Here is a 22576-nt window from a genome sequence, read left to right as displayed (position 1 = left end):
GACAAAGGTGAGGGTTGACTGTGTTGGAGGAGCTTGTCACCTGGCGGGAAGCAAACCTGATATGTACTTGCCTAAGTCCACTTCTGGGCAGACTGTGATGAAAAACATCCCGGATGCACAAACCAAGCAGAGAGGCAAAACAGGGCTGGGAGAGAGGCAAACATTCCAGGAAGGCCTCCTGGAGGGGACTGCAACTTCCATATTTTAGAAAGATTTGGAAAACAAACAGCACTCAAACCACTGGAATTGTGTGTGTGTGTCTGTGTGTGTATTTTAGATGAAGGGGTGCGTGTGTTCTTTCTTTGTGGAGGAAGGGAAACCCCCTGACCAGCAATGAGGCTGTGGGATCATCTCTGAGTATCTTTTATCCCCGCAGCACTGGCAGGAATAGTGGACTACACCACAGGGGCCTGGGTGGGCTGCTGCAGAGGCTGTTTCCATCACCTCTCCCCAGCCCAGGGCCTCTACTGTCCCTGCCAAGCAACAGGAATAGTAGCAATCCATACAGAGGAGTGGGTGGGGGACCCGTGAGCCAGTCTCCAAGGACGCAGTTCATTAGGACGCATCCTCTGTTGCCATGGAGATTCCCGGCCCACAGAGCCTGGCTAATAGTTCCTAAATTCACTCAGGCCTCGAGTACAATTAGACAAGATGCATTTTCGAGTTGGAGCATAATGAGACCCGGACATCCGGAAAGCATATGGCAGCCTCCCAGGGGACGGCAGAGCCCCGGGAGAGCACACTGCTGCCACAAGGTCACCAGGCCACCGCCTCTCTTGGGCGGGAGGTCTGGGAGGCACTGGGGAGCACTTCCCCTCCTTTAGAATTCTTCAGCAGCACAGCCTCTGTCTGAGCAGTGCTGCGGGATGGGAGAAAGGAAAAATAAGCTCTCCATATCTGTCCCAGGCCCTTCTAGGGAGAGGGCTGGGGGGCTTTATCCTGCATCCTCTGATAAATTTGCCAACAAATGCATCTCACATGGCTGAAGCTATGCTTCACGCACAGAATAGATCCTCCTATCCATGCAAAAACACAAATATGTCATTCAAAAATCTCTACTTGAACATACACAGGGCCAGACACAAGAAACACGCCATGCGGTTTGCAGCATCGCACGCTCCTTCCCACTCAGGGCATGCGGCTTGCCCTCTGGCAGGGGAGACAGGGCATGTTCAACTAGAACCATCTCAACATGGCAGTGACATGAGAAGGATGGAGTTAGGAGGAGAGATCAGAGAAGGCTCCCTGGAGGTGGTGGCATTTTGGCTGGGCCTTGAAAGCAGGGATCAAGAGACCTTTTGAGCAGAGAGGGAGCAGCAAAGCACAAGTTGAGTTTGGGGGCGGCCAGCGGACCAGTGTGGCTGGAAGGCAGGGTCTGGGCAGGGGCCAAGGAGGTAAATGGTGGCTCTAGAGGGAAGGCATTGAATGCTCAGCTAAGTGGCCCAGGCAGGGGGAAGCCAAAGAATACTGCCACCCAGGTGGGCAATGGAGTCCAGGCTGATAAGACCCCAACCCCACGCTCCCCTAATCCAGGGCAGTCCCAAGCCCAGTTTGGGCCTGAACCCAGGACAGGCTCCCAGTGCGGCAGCCCCAGCTCCCATCCCCACCAGCTTCCCTCAATCAGTGTCACCCTTCCAGGCCTCCAGGAGCTCCGGTCAGAATCGAAACTCTCCTCTGACAGGCTCCTGCACAAAGCCCCCAGTGTTCTAAACACAGACCAGCCTCTTGGTGCCCAGTACAGAGAGGGTCAGGGAGAGGGGAGAGTTAAGGTTTGCTGTAGGATTAAAAGTAGGGAGGAAGGAGCTGGGGAGAGAAGACAGCAGCAAAGAGGGGCAACTTGGGCCTGGCGGGCTCTGGGGAGGAACGCTTACCAGGGACTTGCCTCTCTAGGGCACCAAGCTCCTCCTGGCCTCTTGAAGGTCCATGCTGTTTTAGAAGGCAGGCCTATTCTCTTGAGAAAACTGGATGGATTACCATCTTTGGATCAATTTTTTCTCCCAGGAGTTTGCTATTAGGAAAAATCACTGACCCCGCATGATAGAGAAGCAGAAATGGCAAAACTTCCTGTTTGTTCTCTCTCACTTTCTCCTCCTCCCATCCCCACCCCCAATCTCTCTCTGTCCAGGAACCCAGCTCAGTTCCCCGGAAACCAGGATACCCCAATTCCAGCCGGCTGCTGCCCCTCTTCTCCTGGGGTTGCCTACAGAGCCTGAGGCACTGAGCTTCAGCCTCTGTGGGATCTGATTTTCTAAATCCAAAAACGCTCTCAGAGCCAAGTCTGTGGAACAAGGGAGATGGTCTGGTTTGAGGGGGGCTGGATCTGGGACACAGAACTGCTGACCAGAGAAGACTCCTCCTGGGTTTCCCGGGAGCCCCTGGACCCCCGCTGACTTCTGCCTCTCAGGCACCTCCACAGGTTCATCAACCTCCAAAACATGACCCCGAGTCCTGTTTCCTCTCCAGCCCTCACTGTTCCTTTTGGCCAGCTCAGGCCTCGTGCTTGGACCATCACAATGGCCCCCAACGGGTCTGCTGCCCTTGAGCCTACCAAGCGCAATGGGTCTAACTGTGCGGTCCCCCAGCAGAGGAACAGGGACAGAGCGAGAGCCCAGACGGAATGTTGGCCCGTGCCCACTCTCTGTCCTGGTTCACCTCAGTAACTCTGGCGAAGCCTCTGTGTTCCATAGCAACGGAAGGGCTTTTTGTTTGGTTGTTTTTTTTTTTTTTAATGGGAGGGAAACAATTTAGGGAGAAGCCATTGGTTAAATGAAACGCTTTTGAGGCACTAATGAGCCAGGCAGTTAAGGGCATGGGCCCTGGGGTGCATCAAGGATGGGACAGAACCTTGGCTCCATCTCAGTTTACCAGTTGTGTGACCGTGGACATGTTACTTAACTCCTTGGAGCCTCAGTATCCTCATCCACAAAATGGACATAACAGTAGCACCTTCCCTCCCCCGTCCCTGCGGCTCACAGGCTATTGAAAGGATGATAGTAAGATGCATGTAAAACAGCACAGTCCCTGGAACATGGTCAGCACTAAGTAAACATTTATCATTAGTATTTTGTTATTGGTGAGTTCCAGTCCTACAGCGCCGCCCTCCTTGCCACTCAAACCCAGGCCAGCCCAGAACAGATGTGTTCGGCAGCCAGCAAAGCGGCAGCACCACTTCCCTCCGTCGTTTCTTCTTGACCCAGGAAGGCTGGGCCTCTTGATTGCTCTTTGGTTTTACTCAATTTGAAACGAGCAGGACACCAGTTCCCCACAGGGAAAAAATAAATATGCTTCTGTTCACAATACTAATGAGGCTGGAGACAACGGAGGCTGGCAGGGGAGGGCAGCCCCTGAGGACTTCTGCCGGCCCTGCAGAAGGGTGCGGCCCAGTGTTGAGCATCCTCAAGAGGGGAGGAGGGATGGGAGGCTCTGGCTGCGCTGCACAGGCCCCAGATCAGGGCCAGGCTGGCTCAGGTAACCCACAGAACGGGGTGTGGGAAGCCCACTGCGGGGATGCCCACGGATTCACGATCCAGCTCTTCTCCGGGGAGCTCCGGGACCACCCTGGCTGTCATCTTCCTCTCCTCCTATTCAGTCACCAAGGCCTGGAGAGTCCTTTTCCCGGGCCCACTGTCTCGGCCCTGGTTCAGACATTCACTGGCTCCCAGCCTCCAGCCTGGCCCTCTCCTGCCCGTCCTCCCCTGAGGGGTCACTCTCGCTTAGTCAGTTGACAAACATGAGCGAGCAGGAAGCCCGTGCCAGCCTGGGGGAGGCAGGAGGACTCCGAGGGACCCAGGCCCAGGTTCCCCCTCCTTTCTGACCTCTCCCCTCGTGCTCCCCCAGACAAAAGCCTCACAGCTGTGCCCTGAGTGGGAGGCAGCCCCCTCCTCGGAGCCTGGGAGCTCTCTGCTCTCTCAAGCCAGAAAGATCTTCCCAGATTCCACGTGCCTCCTCCCTCCCCTCGTTCCACCCTGGGCCCCCGACATCCCCTTTTCAGAGCCCCTCTGTCTAAAGCAGCCCCTCCCATCGCTCTGCCCTCCGACCCCACTGCATTTTTCTTCAGGGCATTTACCACCACCTGACACCTAGTGTTTATGTATTTGTGTTCTGTCCTGTCTCCCCACCCTCCAGGGCCAGTCCCCTGAGGGCAGGGACTTTTTCTGGTTTGTTCACGGGTGTGGATGTGTCCCATCGTCTAGAACGGTGGCTGGCACAGTACGTGCTTAATGATGTTTATTGTCGTGGAATCTAATGACTGGATCACATCCATTTCCCACATACAACTCATGCATAACTCACCCTGGCCTCCACGTTTACCTCCCCTCTGGCTACTCCCCGAGTGCACTCCCCACCTTCCCAGCTCCTGACCCTCTATGCTCAGACCTCCCCGGACAACCTGGAAGCTCCAGAACATTTCAGGAGTGACCCTGCCCTTGTCTCTACTCATCTGTGCCTTCCCTCCTCCACCCTTTCCCAAATCCTACTCACCCTTCAAAGTCAGACACAAATACCACCTCCCCCCGGAAGCCTTGTCCAGTCTCCCAGGGCACAGAACTGTGGCCTTCAGGACCTGTGTTCAGTGCTACTTCAAACACACTCCATCAGTATCCGTGTCTGCCTCCCAGGCAGAACTCAACTTCCTTAAAGGTCAGGGAGATTGGTCTCTTCTGTGTGTCCCCCGAGGCCGCACAGTCCCTGGCATGGAACAGGTGCTTAGTGGATGGTAGTTTGTATTAAGATTCAGGCTGTTGTAACGCTAAGACCTGTTATGAACGGTTGCCTCTTACAAGGTCCACCACAGGAGACAGAACAGCAAGCCAGCCCTGGAGCTGAGGACAGAAGCCCAGCCCCAGGGGCCAAACTGAGGGCAGGGATCCAGGTTCCCTGGGTGTGGACAGCAGATGATCTGAGGTTGGCCATGAGGCTTGGGCACGGAGCCACAGACTTCCACATCTGAATACAAGGCTGATCCCACTGTCAGGGAGAAGTGCTGCCTGCCAACTCCCAAGGGATGGAAACCGACACCCCCGTCCCCTTCCTGGGAGGAAATCCGGCCAGCATTCTCAGGGACATGGGACAGCAGGGTTCAGCTGAAGGAGGAAGGAGGGAAGGGGCCACAGAGTGGGCCTGGGTCCCAGAGCACCCCCTCTGGCTTGACCCCACACGCCACAGCTGAGGCTGCCAGTGGCACTGGCCACTCAATCCTTCTCCTGGTCAGTTCTCTGGCCTTGAACACTGCATGGCTAGGACTTCTGCATGGTACAATGCTCCCTACATCCCTTCCTACTCCTTCACTGCTTCAGAGCAAACCCACTCCACAGCTCATCTGACTCTCCAAACACTATCAAGGGGCAAACAGAACTGGATTGATACCCCAGAGAGGTTAAGCAACTTGCCCAAGGTCACAGAGCATGTTAGAAACAAAGCCCAGAATAGAAACTAGGCTGAGATTTCAATTGTCATTTGGAGTCACCAGGAAAGCATGTGCTGAAAGGCTTTCCTGGGGCTGGAGGCAGGAGGTTGAGAGGGCTTTGTCGCCTCCAGAAATCCTACTCCCCTTTATTCTGCAAGTACACAGGCTCTGTCTGGCTTCAAACCCAAAGAAATCTCTGCTCACTGGCTCTCAGACTCAGGAAGCAGCCCATTCCCTGTGGCTTCTTTCCTGGAAGATGCATTCAATAAACAGAGCTCCTTTCTCATCTTCCTGCATAAATATTTCAGGAGACTAAGAAACAAACAGATCTGTGTTTGATCTGCTGGCCACTCAGAAAGGAGGGCTCCTCTATCCCAGGCAGGACCCCCGCCCCCTCCCCAGGCACTGCAGTGTCCACCAGGCCGTGGGAAATACAAGACGGCAGAGAGAGCCACTTTCCTACAGCGGCTCCTCACCTGGGTTGGGGAACCTGGTGGGAGCAGGAGAGCAGAGCCCAGTTTTACCAGAAGTGCCCCTCCCCTCACCACTTGCCATTCCTAGAAATGGAGAACATGGTCTGCCAAGAGTTTGTTGTTCTTGGGGACACTTCAGTCGCTGCGGCCCAAGAGCACACGGCAGGGGACAGGGGGTTCCGCACAGACAGGCACCGCCTACGGGGAAGGGGGCGCAGAGCCTCCCAGAACAGGTGGACCACAGTCTGGCTGGAGACCTTGGCAACTTATCGGGCCAGTTCCCCCAAGCCTCCTCAAACAATCCTCTTATTTATCCATTCAAACGCTCATGGAGCACATTATTCTTGGACCCGGAACATTCAGCGGCTCCCCACTGCAGACAGGACTCTGACTTCTCAGACTGTCACCTCCTGGGCTTCCCAACCTTGCCCCACCCCAGCCTCCCAACCACATCTCTCCCTGCCCAAGTCATACTCCGCACTCCAGTTAGCCTGGTTCCTCCCTTTCCCCCATGAGTCTTTCCCTCTCCTAAATGCTGTTCTATCTTTGCCTTTTCTCCTCTCTTTCTTTTCTCTTGCCCTTCTCAGGATGGTGCATGCGCCACCTCCTCCATGAAGCCTTCCTTGACCATCCCACCCCACAGTGATCCTGCCTCTCCCCTGAGCTCCTTTGTGGTTCGGTGCCACCACTGCCTCCCTGGGGACTGCTCCTGTGACACTCTCATGTGTGAGGGCTTATCGTTCCAACTCAGTTACAAGCATCTAGAGAGCCAGGCTCTAGCTCTTGTTTCAGCCGAGTGTCTGAGGATGAGGGCTGCGTCTGGACTGGGCTGCTCCAGAAGGAAACTCAGCTCTGAGGAAATTTTGATGCCCAGGCCCTACCTCCCAGAGATTCTGATTCTGCTGTTCTGGGGGGTGGGGGTGGGTGCAGGGAGGACCAACTACATAACCTGCAGGGCCGCTTGATCAAAAATTATGAAGAATTTCAAGACAGTGTCAGCAGAGTACTAAACCAAGCATCGCACAGGTCACACACCTGTGACACTGACCCTGAGCACAAGCATATAAACCTCCCCAGGTGGTCTGCAGCCAGCATTAGAATCACCGCTAATGGCAACGAGGAGCCACTGAAGATTCTGCACCTCTGAGCTCCCAAAACAGTGCACGCATCTGCGTCTCCTTCACCTCTGCAAGCCTGGGCTGCCCGGGGCACAAGCAAATATTTGTAGAATGAATGAATACATGAATGGATGGAGAGATATGGAGCTGGAACCAGAAAGCTGAGAAGAATCTTTTTTCCATTAAACATGTATTCAATTATTAATATTTATTATTAATAGATAAATAGAATAACTATTCCTTTATATAAAACCAAACATCAATGTTTTAATATTCCTATATTAAAATAGATCCAACATGCCTATAGAGCACAAGCCTTAAGTGTTCAGCTTGCAAAGTTTTTACACATGTACACATTCACCTAACCACCATCATTCCAGAAGGCTCTCTCGTGCGCTATCCCAGTGAATACTACACCCCCACCCCCCAACCAGGTCGCCACTGAAAACTGGAAAGAATTTTCATCAAAGGAGGACTCTGGCTGAAGGGGGCAGAATCAGCACAGGGGAGGGTGTATTAAAGAGATGTGGAAGAGGCTGACTCAAAAAATTCCCTTCCTGTGTGTGGAGGGTTGATGTTTACGCCAAATGCGAGGGGGTAGGCACAAAGGTTCAGACAGGCTGAGCGACTTCAGGCTCAAAGGCACAGGGCAAGCCAGGGGCAGAGCTGGGGCTCGAAGTCTGGTCCTCGACCTCCAAGTTTCATAAACCCTCAGCAGTCTGGAGTGAACGTGTGCGTGCGTGCGTGCGTGCGTGCGTGTGTGCGCGCTGGAGGACACAGCTCAGAAGGAGACTCTGGCTGTAGGGTCTGGGAGAGCTGGGGGAGGGTAGCTGGGCAGCAACAGGGCATAAGCACATCTGTTAAGCTCACTCCTGCACCCAGCCTCGAACCAGCTGATACTATCCTAAGCTAGTTGGGAAAACTGAGTCCCAACCAGAGGGGATCAACCCAAGATCACACAGCCACACGGTGTCAGAGCTGGAGTTTAAGCAGGGGGCTCCAAAATCCCATTCCAGGAGTCTTCTCACCAGGCCATAAGCAAGTCTTCCTAGAAGGAGACTTAGGGCCTCTCTGCCCCCTCCCCGCACCCTGTCTTCTCAAGCCCAGATTCAACCTTTCTGGCAGCCCGAGGCAGATGAGAAAGGCCAGCACCATGCAGTGGTCCCAGCCAGGGGTATCTCCTTGGGGGAGAGAGGGGCACGTGCTGTGCTCACCCAGGCATGGGAAGATGCCAGCAGGAAATCTGGGCTGGGGGCCTGGAACCCGCACTCCTACCTCATGATATGAGGGCTTTGTCAATGTCCACTCGCCGCTCTGCCTCCAGGGCAACATGGGTTAGGGTGGACCATCTAAAGTGCAAGTCAGGGCTTCCCTGGTGGCGCAGTGGTTAAGAATCTGCCTGCCAACGCAGGGGACACGGGTTCGAGCCCTGGTCCGGGAAGATCCCACATGCCGCGGAGCAACTAAGCCCGTGCACCACAACTACTGAGCCTGTGCTCTAGAGCCGGTGAGCCACAACTACTGAGCCCGTGTGCCACAACTACTGAAGCTCATGCACGTAGAGCCCGTGCTCCTCAACAAGAGAAGCCACCGCACTGCAACCAAGAGTACCCCTGCTCGCCACAACTAGAGAAAGCCCGCGTGCAGCAACGAAGACCCAGTGTAGACAAAAATAAATAAATAAATTTATTAAAACATAAAGTGCAAGTCAGACCACATCACTCTTCTGCTTAAAACCCCTTGGGGGCTCCTGGCACCACCAGGGGTGAAGTTCACGCTCAATGGTTGGGCAGCCCTGGCTCCCCAGCTCCTGCCTGCCTCCCAGCCTGTTTGTCACTTGCCGCCCTACCCTTTCCACCCAGCAACATCCAACTCGCCTCTCTCCCGGAATAAGCCAGACCTGCGCCCCCCCCCCATGCCTTTGTTTATGCCAGCCCTCTACCTGGAATGCCTTCCCCTCCCTTCACCCACCTCTGCCTACTCATCGTTGACAGCTGAGATGAGATCTCTTCCTCCAGAAAGCGTCCTTGGCCCCCCACCCTGTCCCCATGGCTTCAGGGTTCTGTGCTCACATCTCCACTCCCCCGCTCACCGGCCTCCCTTCCCCATATCCCTGCGGCCGTGTGTCCTTCTGAGCCGCCATCTCCTCCACGAGACTGCGCTCCCCCAAGGAGGGGGCAGCCTGGGTTCATCCCTGCATGCTCAGTGCCACGTGCTTTGGGCCTGGCACACAAGTGCTCAGCAAAAGTTTTCTGAATGAATCTAAGGCCTCATTTGATTTTCGTGAGGGTGAGGGGTGGGGAGGGTGGTCGGTGGTCAGGGAGCAGGGCGGCCAGGGTGCAGAGGTGCGCAGAACAAGGCTGGTCATCCTCTCCACGTCCGTTCCCTGGGCAAAACAGCTCTCCCCTCCTGTCTCACCTTCCCCCTCAGGAGCCTCTCCTGAGTCTCATTGCTTAGGGTCTTGCTATCAGCAAGCTAAGGCATCATCCCTCCCGGGGGAATTTATATTTTAATAACATCTAGAAGGCCCCAAGGAACTGAATTCTATAGTGGCTTCTGGGCATGGTGACTGGGAGGGTATTCTTTAAAAAGCAACCACACAGCAAGATCAGCCGTCCACTGCCAGGCCAGCGCGCTGCTAAGTTTCTGCATGTCCGTGGGGCTATGTAATCAGACGTACCAAGCTCAGGTCCCAGCTCACCCTTCCCCAATGTGTGCGCCAGGGTGCGTGCTGCCCTCTCGGAGGCTCAGTCTCCCCACCTGTAAGGTGGGAATGACAGCAGAGTGCGGGGGACCGAGCGATAATGGACGTGCACTGGCCGGTGGTGGGGGCAGGCTCAGCAGAGCAGTGTGGTCCCTGCTGCTTTTCTAAAGCAAAGGCCCACAGAGCTTGCAGCTCCCACGGCCACCCCCCAGCACTCCGGTCCTCCCGGGGCCTGCAGAGGCGCGGCTTTGTTTGTGGCTCCTGAGCCCCCCTCTCCTTCCCTCCGCCCACTCTCCCTTCCTCCCTCCCTCCCTCCCTCCAAGCCAGAGTTCCAGGGAAAACTTTGTCTGGAGACTTCTCAAGCCAGTGATAAGGCCTGGCCAGAGGCAAGCTCTTAGCAACCCAGACTCCCAACCCAGAGGCCCTTCTAATGGTTTCAGAGAAACAAAGGAGGGAAAGATTGCCTGCAGCTCTGCGTGCCAGGTGGGCCGGCTTCCAGGAGGGAGAGTGAGGTTCACGGGCCGCCTGTGGAGGCCAAGGTGGCGGCCTGGCATGTAGGACACATGGGCCACCAGATCTGGGTAATCACAGCCCCACGGCCGAGCAGAAAGAGCCTCAGAAGTCGTTCCTTCTGCCTTTGCCACGGCCTGACCAGGCCCTGGGGCAGGCTGCTCCTGGCTGGTCACTTGGGGAGCCAGTCCTCTTCATTTGGGTGCCCACTGCCAGCTAGACTGAGTTCTGAAAGTCTGCTTTCTGGAACTTTCTCCCACCCCCACTTCTGAATCAGTCCTTGGCCTGATCTCTAGTAGAAGCCTAGAAAAACCCACTAAACTGAAGTTCATCCAACCCAAACCTGCCACTGGGCAGGAGGGAGCCCCAGTTCCTGCTCAGCCACTGGTGCCCCTTTGGGTAAACCTTCTGGGGCCTCAGTTTTCTCCTCTGCAAAATGAGGGAGCCCATTACATCTCTTTAGAGTCCCTTCCAGTTCTAGCAGTCTGTAGATCTCTAGGAGTAAGGACTTAGCCCAAGCAGCAACATCCAGGGAATAGTCTAGGCTTGTTTCAAATCCTGCCCAATCTCGCCCCTTTACACCAGGTACCCCATGGTCTATATCACACCTTTTCTACCGTGCATAGCCCTTTGATGAACACTGTGAAAGGTACTAAAAAGAATCAGATGTAATCTCTGGCCTCAGCAAGCTCGTAATTAAGGAGTCAAGGTTCATGTTCATAAAGCAATCAGCAAACAACATAACACCTTGGGCTTTTATTTGTATCTGGTGCAGTGGAGACTGGGTGCTACAGGAGTTCTCGGGACAGAGAAATTAACACGGATGCAGACCCTGAAAAGGCCAGTTTAACAGGACAACTCAGGCCCTGAAATAGCCTCAGTGCATAACAGCTTGAGTTTGTCCTCAGATATCATAATGATTAAGGCAGGAAGGTAGACCCCTGGGCTTTAGAGGACAGATGTGTGATAATAAAAAGTTATCAGATGGCTGCTCAGGTACACAGAAATCCCCTTTCCCAGAATTCCAAATTTCCCGGACTCCCAAATTTCCCCATGCATTCCTGCAAACTGATCTTTCACCCGGAGGTCGGCAGGGCAGGCAGAAACAGCATTATCTTTAGGAAGTTAAACAAAAAACCTCAAGAATTAAATCGTTTTGTCCCCATCCACCAACACCTTTCTTTTCACCAGCTGTTCCATGTCTTAGAAATTCCGCCAGATCCCAGATCATAAAGCTGTTAGTTCTGAAATCACACTTAAGGTGTTTAAACGGTTCGCTGTAAATGCTTCAAGCTACTAGAGCATATTCCTTTCCATAAACCTAAAGGAAAAGCAAGTCTGAGCCCCAAAGGCATAAGGACGCGTCTGGAGCAAAGGTCAAGGTCCCTTGCCATGGGGGACAGGATGGGATCTCTCTGCCCAGAGACCCAGGCAGGACTGTGCTCTGGGACCCATCCTCCCCAGCCTTCCACAGGGAGCCGGGGCTTGCAGGGAGCCAGGATGATACACATCAAGGTTCGGATGCTTTATTTGGCTCACTTTTCAAATGAAAGCAGGACGCCCAATTTTTACTGCCAGATTATTTATCCCAAGCATATTAAAACAGCCAAAATAGAATAGGAAGAGAGAAAAACAACTTTTTATCTGCGCCCAACTAGCCTGACAGAGTAGAAAACAGATAGAGGCTGTTTGGAAGAGATGAACTCCTCTTTTTCATACCAACAGAGTATGAATCAATTCTGAAGTCAGGACTACAGCGCAGGAAAAGTGGGTTAGCTATTGGATGGAACTGCCAAACTCTGAAGGCCATGAAACGCTGGTGATGGGAGGGGGCGGGAGGGAGCGCGAATTAGACATGACAATAACCATCCCCTTCCATGACATCTACGACTGCCTTACACATTACAGCACCCTAGTAAGGTTGAGTCCTAACTCCATTTTCAAAGATGAGAAAACAGAGGCTCAGAGATGTTGAGGGACTAGCCCAAGGTCACAAGGTAAGAAAAAGTGGCAAGAGCAAGGCTTGGATCTTCTGCCTCCGGGCCCCCTGCTCTCGTCCCATGTTTTGGGGTCATTCCAGCCTGATGGAATGGCAAGCCAGAAGGCCCGGGAGGTAGGCTCAGGCCCTCCCCAGCTTTGAGACCCTAGTAAGTTACCTCACTGCCCTCTCTGGGCCTGTTTCTGCTCCTATGGAAATGGGAACAATAATAGCACAGACCTCAGAGGTAATCAGGAAGATTAAATGAGTAAATACATATGAAACACTTTTTACGTGCCTGGCATAAACTAAGCACCCTCGAAGGGTTAGCTACGTTTGTTGTGTTTATTTCACCGTCAGCTCCTTGAAAGCAGGGACTTAACACCTGGTGAAAGGCTCCAAACAGCCTACTAAGAAATTAGTATTTATTACGATTCGGAGTCATTCTCATATTCCTAGAAAGCGTGGAGTTCACGAAGGCAGAGGGCTGGACCAGACAACCTCAGACGGCTCTAGAGTTAAGCCCTGAGCGTGGGGGCTTCTTCCCAGGGATTAGCGTGAGCACCACCCAGAATGAGCCTCCCCACATTCCCATCTGCGGGCAGCCAGAGCCTCCCACAGTGTCACCATCTGTCTCACTCAGGGGCCAGTAAGTTTAAGCCTGTGAAAAATGTCACCTTCTCTGAGCTCGGGCAGGGCAGAAACCAAAATGCAGACACCCAACAGACTTGCAACATTAAAAATTCCGCATCTGTCCCTATGGTTTTACTGTAAAGACCAAGGCCCAATCCAGATAAGCAGAAAGGTTTAAAAAAACAAAATCAGTCATAATTGGGCCCAGTAAAAATGAAAGGTAGAAATTTTTCCTGCCAGAGCAAAGTTTCCTTTTGGGGAAAAAAAAAAAAAAATGTCCCCTCCCCAGAGCTGCCTGCGAGCCAGGAGGGCCCCTGCCCTCCCTTACGCAGCCCAGGGAGACCCTGGGAGGGCAGCAGAAGGCTGGGCAACGGCATGTGGCACTTCCACGCCCCTCAGGTCAGTTTAAGAAGTGGCCCAGTGACAAGCCATCTTCAAGCTGCAGGGAGGAGGAAGGAAAGAGTGCCAGAGTCAGGCGGCCCAGGTCTGGACCCATCTCTGTTCTGCCTCACTGGGCGAGCTCTTGCAGCTTCCTTGGCCTCTCTGTGCCTGATTCCTCATCTGTAAAGCGGAAATAGCGGTAATCTACGCCATGAAGTCTCTCTGATGATGAAATGAGCCAATACCTGGGCTTAGCCCTCACCAATGCCTGGCATGCAGGAAGTGACCCTGGAGAGCTGTTTTTGACTCCAGACGTCTGCTCATTCTGCCCTGTTCCCTCTGCCTGTTATCCTCTCCTCAGCTCCCCCCATTTCACCTGCCACCTCCTACTCAACCTTCGTGATTCAGCTAACAGTCACTTCTGAGCCCCCTGATTAGGTCAGGCCCCCTGCTATTATTCCCAGAGGTCCCTGTACTGCTCATTTCATAACCCCCAGGACACTGTCAGCACTTGTTTAATTTTCTGTCTTCCCGGTGTTAACAGCTAACCCTAACTGCCAGGTGTGTGGCAAGTGCTTCACACAGATCAGCTCATTTAATCTTTACAATCATCCTTTTAAGTACTACTATTATCGATCCCAATTAAAGGATGGGGAAACAGATGTTCAGAGAGGTTAGGCAACCTGCCCAAGAACACACTGCAAGTAAATGATACAGTGCCATCTGTCTGACTCGAAAGCTGGCATTCTTAGGCACCCCCTGGGAATCAAGGGCCATCTCAAGAGAAGGCTGCTTCTGGTAAGGGCTGCAGGCCTGGTCCACAGACCTGCGTTCCCTAGACAAAGCTAGCTTCGCGGCAATGAAGAAGGCCCTGCCTCTGCCCCACCTTGTTCTGCTGCTGTGCTGGCCGCCTTACCTATAAGCAGCCTTATCTAATGCCGGATACCACGTGCAGGATGTCTTCCTTACCCAGCACCATTCCCCCAGTCATTCACATTGTTCCCAGCTCCAGCAAAGGCCACAGGAAAGTCTAAGCACGATACACCCACGAGTGTCACTCTCAAGGCGAGCATACCTCCATGGCAGGGCCACAGACACACAGACAGGAGCCCTATGCTTTGGAGGCAGGGGCTGCAGAATATGACAGAGCCCCAGCAGGAGAGGCCTGGAGGTCAGAGGAATGTGTGCTCTGGAGTCAGACAGCCCAGGTATAGATCCCTGCTCCCCCACCCGCTAAACCTGCAACCTTGAGCAATTCACCTACTCTCACTGAGCCTCAGTTTCCTCCTCTGGAAAATGGGATCATCCAATAATAGAATCACTCTCATGGTGAACAGAGTAAATGCAATCATGCCCACCCAATGCCTGCTTAATAACTGTTATTCTCATCTTCACAGGATGTGGACCATTACGTGATCAGATTGAGAAGGTTCTGGCTCAAAGTCAGAAGATCTGGGTGTGCATCCTGGCTCTGACCCACATTAGCTCTGTGACTAGGGTGTGGTCATCCCTCTACTCAGAGACTCTGTTTATTCATCTGTAAATAGGGGGAACACTCCCCACCATGGGACGGGCGTAGGGATTCACTGCAGTAACCCATGTTTGTGTTCTGTAAACAGGACAGTCATGAGCAAACCTGGGCGCCTCCCATCGCTGTGTTAATTAATTGGAAGGAGGGTGCCAGCCAGAAACCAATTACCAAGTCCCTCCAGGGGCCTCTGCGGGGGTGGGGGTGGCAGGGGGGAGGGAGAGAGGAAGGGTGAGTGGCAGTTCCACCCCCAATCCCCCCCCTCACCTCCCACCCTACTTGTGCCTCCTTCGCAGCTGGTCCCACACTCCAGGCCCACAAAGGAGAGGCTCATTCTAAACAGCTTCTTTTCATGTGGAAGCCACCGGATTTGCATCTGTCCTTCCCTGGCAGGGCCTGCTCTCAGCCAGCTGCTCCGAGCTTCCCAGGCTGCAGGCGGCTCGGGGCTGGGGCCTGAACCTGTGGGGTACAGGGGCAGGGAAAGGAAGGGAACAGAACGAGCTGATCAGAAGAGGGAAGGAGAGGGGGCTGGGCACAGAGGGAATTTGCACATTCCCTCATCTCCTGGACACCAGACAAATTCTGTGGCCAGCTATCCAAATCAGAATCTGGGCTGCCCCGGTGCCAGGAGCCGGCGGCAGCTGAGGCCATGTCTGCTCCAGGCTGGCCAACCCGGGAGAGAAGTGGAAAAACTCACTCCATCGCTGAGCTGCCAGGGTCTGATGCTGCCAGGCCATTGGTCCAGCCAGTGTCCGTACACTCAAACTGGCCGAGCCCATGTCTGTGCTGACTCCACAGGCTTGGCTGGCTGTGGGGTGAGTCTGGGGCCCTGGGGAGCCTCACAACCCTTCCCAGATGCCTCTAGGCGCTGCCATAGATGCCAAGGTGGCAACACCCACCCCAGCCAAGAGAACACAGGGCCTCCGGACACACTGAGGAAGGGAGTAACTCACCAGGGCTTTTCTGGAGAGTGAGGGAGAGGCAGCAAAGAAGGTAAGGGCCTGTATTTACTAAGCACTTATAGCATGCAGCCAAGACCAGCCTCTCCCAGCTTGTGTCCACTGGACCTTGACACTCCTAACCCAGGACGCTGAGATACCTCCTTCCACATCCATCTCCTCAAAGGGCCTGGACAGCAGGGGCTGTGGCTATGCATTCTGTGACCCTAATGCCTAACACAGGGCCTGGCCCAGAGCGGGAGCTCAGAGGGTGCTGGCTGAACGAATGAGTGAATGTTAGCTAGATACCTTCTGCATGAGGATGCTAGCGATCTGGAAGAAGCCCCGCGAGGAAGGAGGAGGCATGGTGAGTGCATGGAGTGTACAGGAGGCAGAATCCCCACACTACCCCTACGTGTCTGGGAGCTGGGTCTGTGCTGGTACCTCTCAGCCTTTTAACTGAGGTTCTCTCATCTCTTCTCACAGTAAGAGCCAGACAGGAAAAAGGTGCTGAGAAGTGGGATATCTGGGGGTCCAGGCATCCTAGGTAGACTGCATCTGGGTCCATGAGTTGAAGCAGAAGGGCTTGTAACCCCCTTCCCTATCCTGACCCTGGGCTCCCTCACACCCGGACCCAAAAAAGGGAGAGGGAAACCCAGACACTAGCAGTCCAGGCTGGGGCGATGCAGGGGGGCAAAAACACCTGCCCCTGCTCCGGCTTCCTGAAGTCCCCCCTCAGCGGGCAGCCAGGCGGAAAGAGCACTGATCAGGAGTCAGGAGGACCCAGGTTCCAGCCCCTCCAGCCTCAAACTTGCTTGAGCGGCTTTAGGCAAATCACAGTTCTGTTCCCTGAGCCTAAGTTCCCTCATTTGTCAGGGGAGAGAATTGGATGATTAAACTGCTTGAACATTCTGTTCTCCTATAAGCCGCTCCACAGGGGCCCTAGAGACATGTGATCTTTGCCAAACAATTAACTGTTATTAGCTACCTGGGCAGGACAACACCGTCCTATCACATTCAGCAGGAGCCAGGGGCTCCCACCAGCGAGCTGAGCTCTGCTGGAACAGGGGCAGGAGAGGAAGGCTGACCTGCAGAAAGAAGGGCCAGGGCGCGGCTGACAATACTGCTCGTGGACCTGGAATCACTGCTTAGAGGGGGATGCTGGCATCCAGTGTCCTCTCTTTGCCCACATTCCTTCTCCTAAGTCCTTCCTAGGTGCAGCAGGCATTCCTGCTGCCCAGGGTGCTTTGTTCTTGGTCCCCTGGCCCCCTGAGCTAGCCTGGGGGACTTGGAAAGCACAGAGCTCAGCAGCACCTAACTTAACAAGGCACACCTGGGAACAAGGCTACCCAGTCACTAGAAGCCACCACCTTGCTTAGCCAGAAGCCACATCTCTGGTCACATCACAGACAAAAGCCAAGAAATCACTCCAAAGGACCCCTGAGCAGCGAAAAGGAGGTGGTAGGGCCTACGTTACAGCTCACAGGCTTTTCTTATAGCCTATTGACTAGTACTCTACACACATTTCTAATATAGTTTGTTCTGTTTTTCCAGGTGAGTGCAATTTAGAAACATTTAGACACAGAAGCACTGCTAAGTGCTAAGTCAGGTGTATGACTGAAATGGAATAGAGACAGAAAAATTATAAAAATCAGGCACAAGGATTTGGAGAATAAAATCATCTGGAATAAAATCATCTTGTTACTGGGAGGGCCGCCTTCACTCCCTCACCCTTGACTTGCCCTATGGAAGGACACTGGACCAAAACTGGGAGGAGGCTGGGCCTTGACCTCCTGTGGATATCTGCAGGCTGGGAAGCTGCATCTGGTCCTTCCCTCTCCTCTCTAGTTTTTCTTCCTTTCTTCTCCTCCTCATTATATAAAGAAACTAAGGCAGCTTACTAAAATATACACAATAAAATAGAGTTTAAAACATCATAACCAGGAAAAATGTCATCAGGCTAGAAGGTCACAATTCAAAATCTGCATGGCTCCGAGTCTCTAGTGTGTTAGGGCAGGAGCCCCTCCAGAAAACCCCCAGGTTTTATATGCAGCCTCACCAGCTGTACCCCACAATGAAGGGGGCTAGGTGTATGTATGAGAGGGAGGGTGGCAAACGGAAAACAGAGCCCCTCTGCCCCAAGGAAGTGCTACTGAGGATCCAGCAACTGACCATCTGGTTTCCTCTTCTCCACTTCCCAGGCTCTCTGAGCTAACAAGATTGTCTCCTACAATACAATCCACACCTAACCCTGGCCCTGAGGATCTGCCCTGCGGGAGGTCTGACACAAAGGCTCAAAGCAAGGGTCCAAGGGGCAGGAAGCTGGGGCTTGCCCAAAACGGGTGACTCTGCCTAGAGGCAGCAAGAGCCAGGGCCTCACCCTCTAATCCGTTCCCTCCCCAGCCTACCACCCCACTAAGCAGTGATCCCACCTCCCAGACTCCTGTTAGGGTTCTTCTTGTAACCAGACCAACTCCAGAGAAAAAAGAGCTTCCTGGTCTCCATCAGAGCTGACTTCCTTGCCAGAGTTGAAGCTGTCCCAAAGCCCCGAAGAAGGTGGAACCAATTCCCGTATTTCACAGATGGGAAAACAGAGGCCTAGAGATGGAAGTGACTGGTCCAAGGTCACACAGCCTGTTAGTGGCTGATTTAGGACTACAGGCAAGGCCTTCAGACTCCCAGAGCACTATGGTTTCTTCTCAAACTCAGAGAGGAGCCTTTACCAGCAGGCTTTTAGGCTTTTAGCCCTGGCCCCAGGCCCCTCCCCTGTAGCCCTCTTGCTCCTCCAGCCCTCCCCACTAGTCTGTGAAGGGCTGGCAAAGGAAGAGAAGACAGGGTTAAGGTGGGGGTTTTATTTAATCCTCTGAGCTGGCTTAAACTGATACCACATTGGTTAGAACAGGAAGAGAGAGACAGAGGGATTTGGTGGGGGATGGGGTGGAAGGGGGTGCATTAGTGAATAATCACTGGATACCAAGAGGCCAGGCCTGCCAATGGGTTTAACAGACAGGTACTCACCTTCATGGACTCCCCACCCCAGGGCCCAGGCCTCCAAGCAGTGCCCCTCTACCACTGGAATCACCCAGTCTCCAAGGTGCAGGGCAATGGAAAGATCACAGGCCATAGATCGCGATAGGCCTGAGGGCAAACCCCAGCTCTGCCACTTACTCACTGTGTGACCTCAGGCAAGTTACTTTACCTCTCTGAGCCTCAGCTTCTTCCTCTGTTAAAGGGGCCTGAACACACCTTCCTTGCAGGCCTCCTGGGAAGGAAGGCTGCCTGAGCTCACATACTTAAAGAGACACAGGGGAGGCATCTAGTCAAATCTCGGTGCTGTTATTACAAATCTCACATCCTTTATCTCTCATCCAGGCCCATCCATTACTCTTCTACTCCAACCTGCTTACGTCTTTGACATTAATAACCTTAATGACAATAATCCTTCCCAGACAAACAGCATTTGTATCATTTCAAATCACTAAGCATCCTGCACCCTGTGGGTCACAGCAGCCCTGCCAGTAGTAGCCAGAGCTAAGGTAGCCCCTCAGCCCCCAAGTTCATCTTCCCACAATACTTCCAAGTCCTGATTTCGGAATTGAGCCCAAAGACCCTGAATGAACACGCTGTCTTATGGCAGATCTCAGGGGGGCATGGGTAGCCCCTGGCTTATCAGATGGAGCCAGAATCACCGCTCCCATCACTTCCATGGTTGACCCACCATCTGGCCCACTGCTCTGACCACAAACAAGCTGCCCTTCCCACTTTGGCCTCCACCTCTCCAATTCCGAGAGCCAGCGGGGCAGCTGGTGGAGTCTGGCCTTGGGTACATGGCTCCACAAACCCAAGGCCAAGCCCAGGCTGTGATCTCCTTACCCTGACAGAGCTGTCTGAAAAGTGTCACAATCACACCCTTGATTTTATTGGTTCTTCAACGGCCCGTCACCACCCCCAGGGTCCATATTATCATCCTCATCCTCACATTCCACAGGAGGAAACTGAGGGCCAAAGCAGAAGGGCCCAGCCAAGGTCACCCAGGGGATTTGGGATAGTGATGGAGAGTGAACTCAGGTCTCCTAAACCCTGGACACTTTCCACTATCCAGGCCTGCTTCCCACTTAACTCTTTCTTCCCCACAGCAGGGAAGCGCCCAGTCTCTCCAGTAAACCTGGGCACCTATGACAAGGTCCAAGAACTCTCCTCCAACATGGGAGCTGCCACTGTGCACTGCTGCCTTCCTCGCCACAGTCCCTCCCCATATCTTCCAGCCGGCCACGGCAGAACCTTTCCCATGTCGGGTAGCAACTCCCAGGACTGGGGAGAACCTTCTCCACAGGCTGCCTTTGGAGTGGGGCCAGAGTTCCTGGGATGGGCGGCAGAAGCCGGCAGGTGGGGTGGGCTTTCACCTCGGCTGGCCTCCTCAGGGCGGCAAGCCCATTCCCACACCCACTGCCCAGCTCCAGTCCCTGCCAGCGACGCTCCCCGCGGCCCGCACCAACGGGGACCCCACGGAGCTGCCCCACACTGCTCTCCAGGGGTTAAAAATGCAGCATCCTAAACAAGGGTTAAAAATGCAGTCCTGGGGTTGAGCCGGTGCGAGGGATCCTGTCCAAACCAAGGCGGCTGCCAAAGCGGCATCCTCCCCCTTCCCTCCGCGGTCCTCGGGGGGCCGGAGCGACTCGGGCGACTGGGGGAGCAAGAGAAGCGCACGCAGCACCTTCCCGACACCAGTGCCCCCTCCCCACGCCCACACCCCCGCGCTCCCCGCAACCCAGGCCTGGGGCTGCAAGCGCCTGCTGGTGCCGGGCGCGGCGGGCGAGGGGCGCTTACCTTTGTGACAGTCATGCAGAAACTCCGCGGCGGTGCGGGGGTGCGGGCGCGGCGTGCGGGGGCGGCGGCCGGGGTCGGCGGCGGGCCCCGGGAGGCGGCGGGAAGGGGGTCCGGCGCGGCTCGAGCGCTTCCCGCGCCCCGCGGGAGGCTCAGCCGAGCCTGGGGGCAGCACTTCGAGCGGGCAGCGCGCAGGGACCGCTCGTCGGCGCTCGCCCGCCGCTCGTCGCTGATGTCAGCCCCGAATGTGCATTTATAATAGATGAGCCTCCTTCGCCGCAGGAAGGCGAGGCAGGAAGAAAGGGAGCGAGGGAGAGGGCCCGGGTTGGGGGGCGGGGGGAGGAAGAGGGGCCGGGAACTCGCTACAAAGGAGGAGGCGGAAGGAGAAGGAGGAGGAAGCGCACGCCCGCCGGCCGCCGTGCCCCGCGCCTCGGGGCTCGGTCGCCGGCCGCCGGGCACCGCTGCTGGCGAAGCCGGGGGCCGGCGCCCAGGCCCGCGGCCTTAACCCCTTCAGGCCCACGGCCGCCACGCGGCTGGGCAAGGCTGGGTCCTGGCACCTGCTGGGTGGGGGGTGGGCAGCGACCCGGGCTCTCGGTGCCCTGTTGGCCCCGGGACGCTGGTGAAGTCACACCCTAGACGGCCGAGGCGTCTCTTGGGCTGAGAAGAGCGCCGGGCTCGCCCCCTGGAGGTTCGCAAAGTCGGCCAGGAGTGCCGCGCTGCTGGCGGCGAGGGGCGTGGCACCGCCCGCGCGGAGCTCGGCCTGCACCCCTGCCTCGCGCAGACCTCGACCCGAGGGGCGTGGGATGGGAGGCGCCAGCACTGGTCTGAGTCTCATTCCCGCAGCGAGGCGGTGGCCCAGAGGGGCTCGTAGCCAGTTTTACAGAGGAGGAAACTGAGGGGCAGGGTGGAAAGTGACTTAGACAACAGCACGCAGCCAGGCGGGCGTTTCTCCAGGAGCCCGCTCTTTCCCTGTCGCCGCAAGCTCTGTACCGAACCCCCTGTGATAAAACCTACGTTCTAGAGAGAGGACGGGCCCTGCCCCAAGTGTGTCTGTACGACCCCTGGGTGCGGCGCGGCTTTGGGGGAACACAGGTGCGTCCTCTGTGGCGAACTAATCCTGACCTGGGTCACACCATATCCTGGAAATGCTTCAGGGACTTGAGGGACAATCACCTGAAAGTGTCCCCGCAAGTCTTCTGAAACGAGTCCTCCAGCTGAGTACCTGAGCAGAACCGGTTTCGGCAGATCCTGAACCGCGGAGACTGCGGAGGGGCGGGGTTAGCGGAGATGGAGGCGGAGGGATCGGCTACGCATCACAATCTCCCTCCACGCCCGGAAGTGCGGGATTCCTGCTGCTGCTGATCATGCAATTCAATTAACTAGACGACGTGGCCGCTGTGGTGCGCACACCTGATCTGTGGAAGGTGCCGGAAGAACAGAGAGCAGATCGGATGGCTGCCTTCAAGGAGCCCACTGTTTAGAGCAACAATAATAAAGTAATCAGCAGCTGTAGAGCTCTTTGTGGATCATCGTGCTACTTTTATTTACATTTTCTCCTGTAATCCTAAATTAGTGCAACAGTGTGAGGAAGGAATGACCATTGTCAGTTTGCTGATGAGTTAACAGACAAAGAGAGGGGCGAGGACCTCCCCCAGATGATACAGTGACAGACCCAAGACTTGAACAGGGTCTTTTTCAGTCAAGCACAGCGCTGTGCTTTGGATCTGTGAATTCCAGGGCCACTCATACTTGCTGCCTTATTTGAGCTTCACACTTGTCTTGGGAGGTGGATGGACAGCTAGTAGTCCTGTTTTCACCCATGAGGAGCTTGAATGACTTACTCGATCCCTTGGGTAGCAGATGTTGTCACAAGCCTCAGGCATCTCCTTTGTGCGGACCCTTCCTAGTTGTGTTCCCATGTTGGACCTCATGCTTTTGACCACATTGCTCACCTGCCAGGAATGCCCTCCTTATTATTCTGCACTGATCCAAACCCTCCCGGCCTCTCATGGCCCCACCTCCTTGCCAAACCCCTGACAACTCCAACCCCCTGGTTGCCTGTGTTTCATTTGGGTCCAAGTG

The 22576-nt window shown here is 54.8% G+C and overlaps 1 protein-coding gene across 2 annotated transcripts in view; it reads right to left on the bottom strand.

Annotated features, from left to right (window-relative positions):
- Window positions 1–20582, bottom strand: part of CORO2B (coronin 2B) — a 139802-nt gene extending 119220 nt beyond the window's left edge. For both annotated transcript variants that reach the window (XM_029238734.1, XM_029238733.1), the window contains exon 1: window positions 20498–20582. In XM_029238734.1, coding sequence (XP_029094567.1) covers window positions 20498–20512 — 15 coding nt within the window. In that variant the 5' untranslated portion in view covers window positions 20513–20582. The remainder of the gene's footprint in view (window positions 1–20497) is intronic.
- Window positions 20583–22576: the final 1994 nt, after the last annotated feature.

This window comes from Monodon monoceros, unplaced genomic scaffold (genome assembly GCF_005190385.1).
Source record: "Monodon monoceros isolate NGI ecotype Baffin Bay Population unplaced genomic scaffold, NGI_Narwhal_1 Super_Scaffold_21, whole genome shotgun sequence".
NCBI lineage: Eukaryota > Metazoa > Chordata > Mammalia > Artiodactyla > Monodontidae > Monodon > Monodon monoceros.
This window is presented reverse-complemented; position numbering and strand designations above follow the sequence as displayed.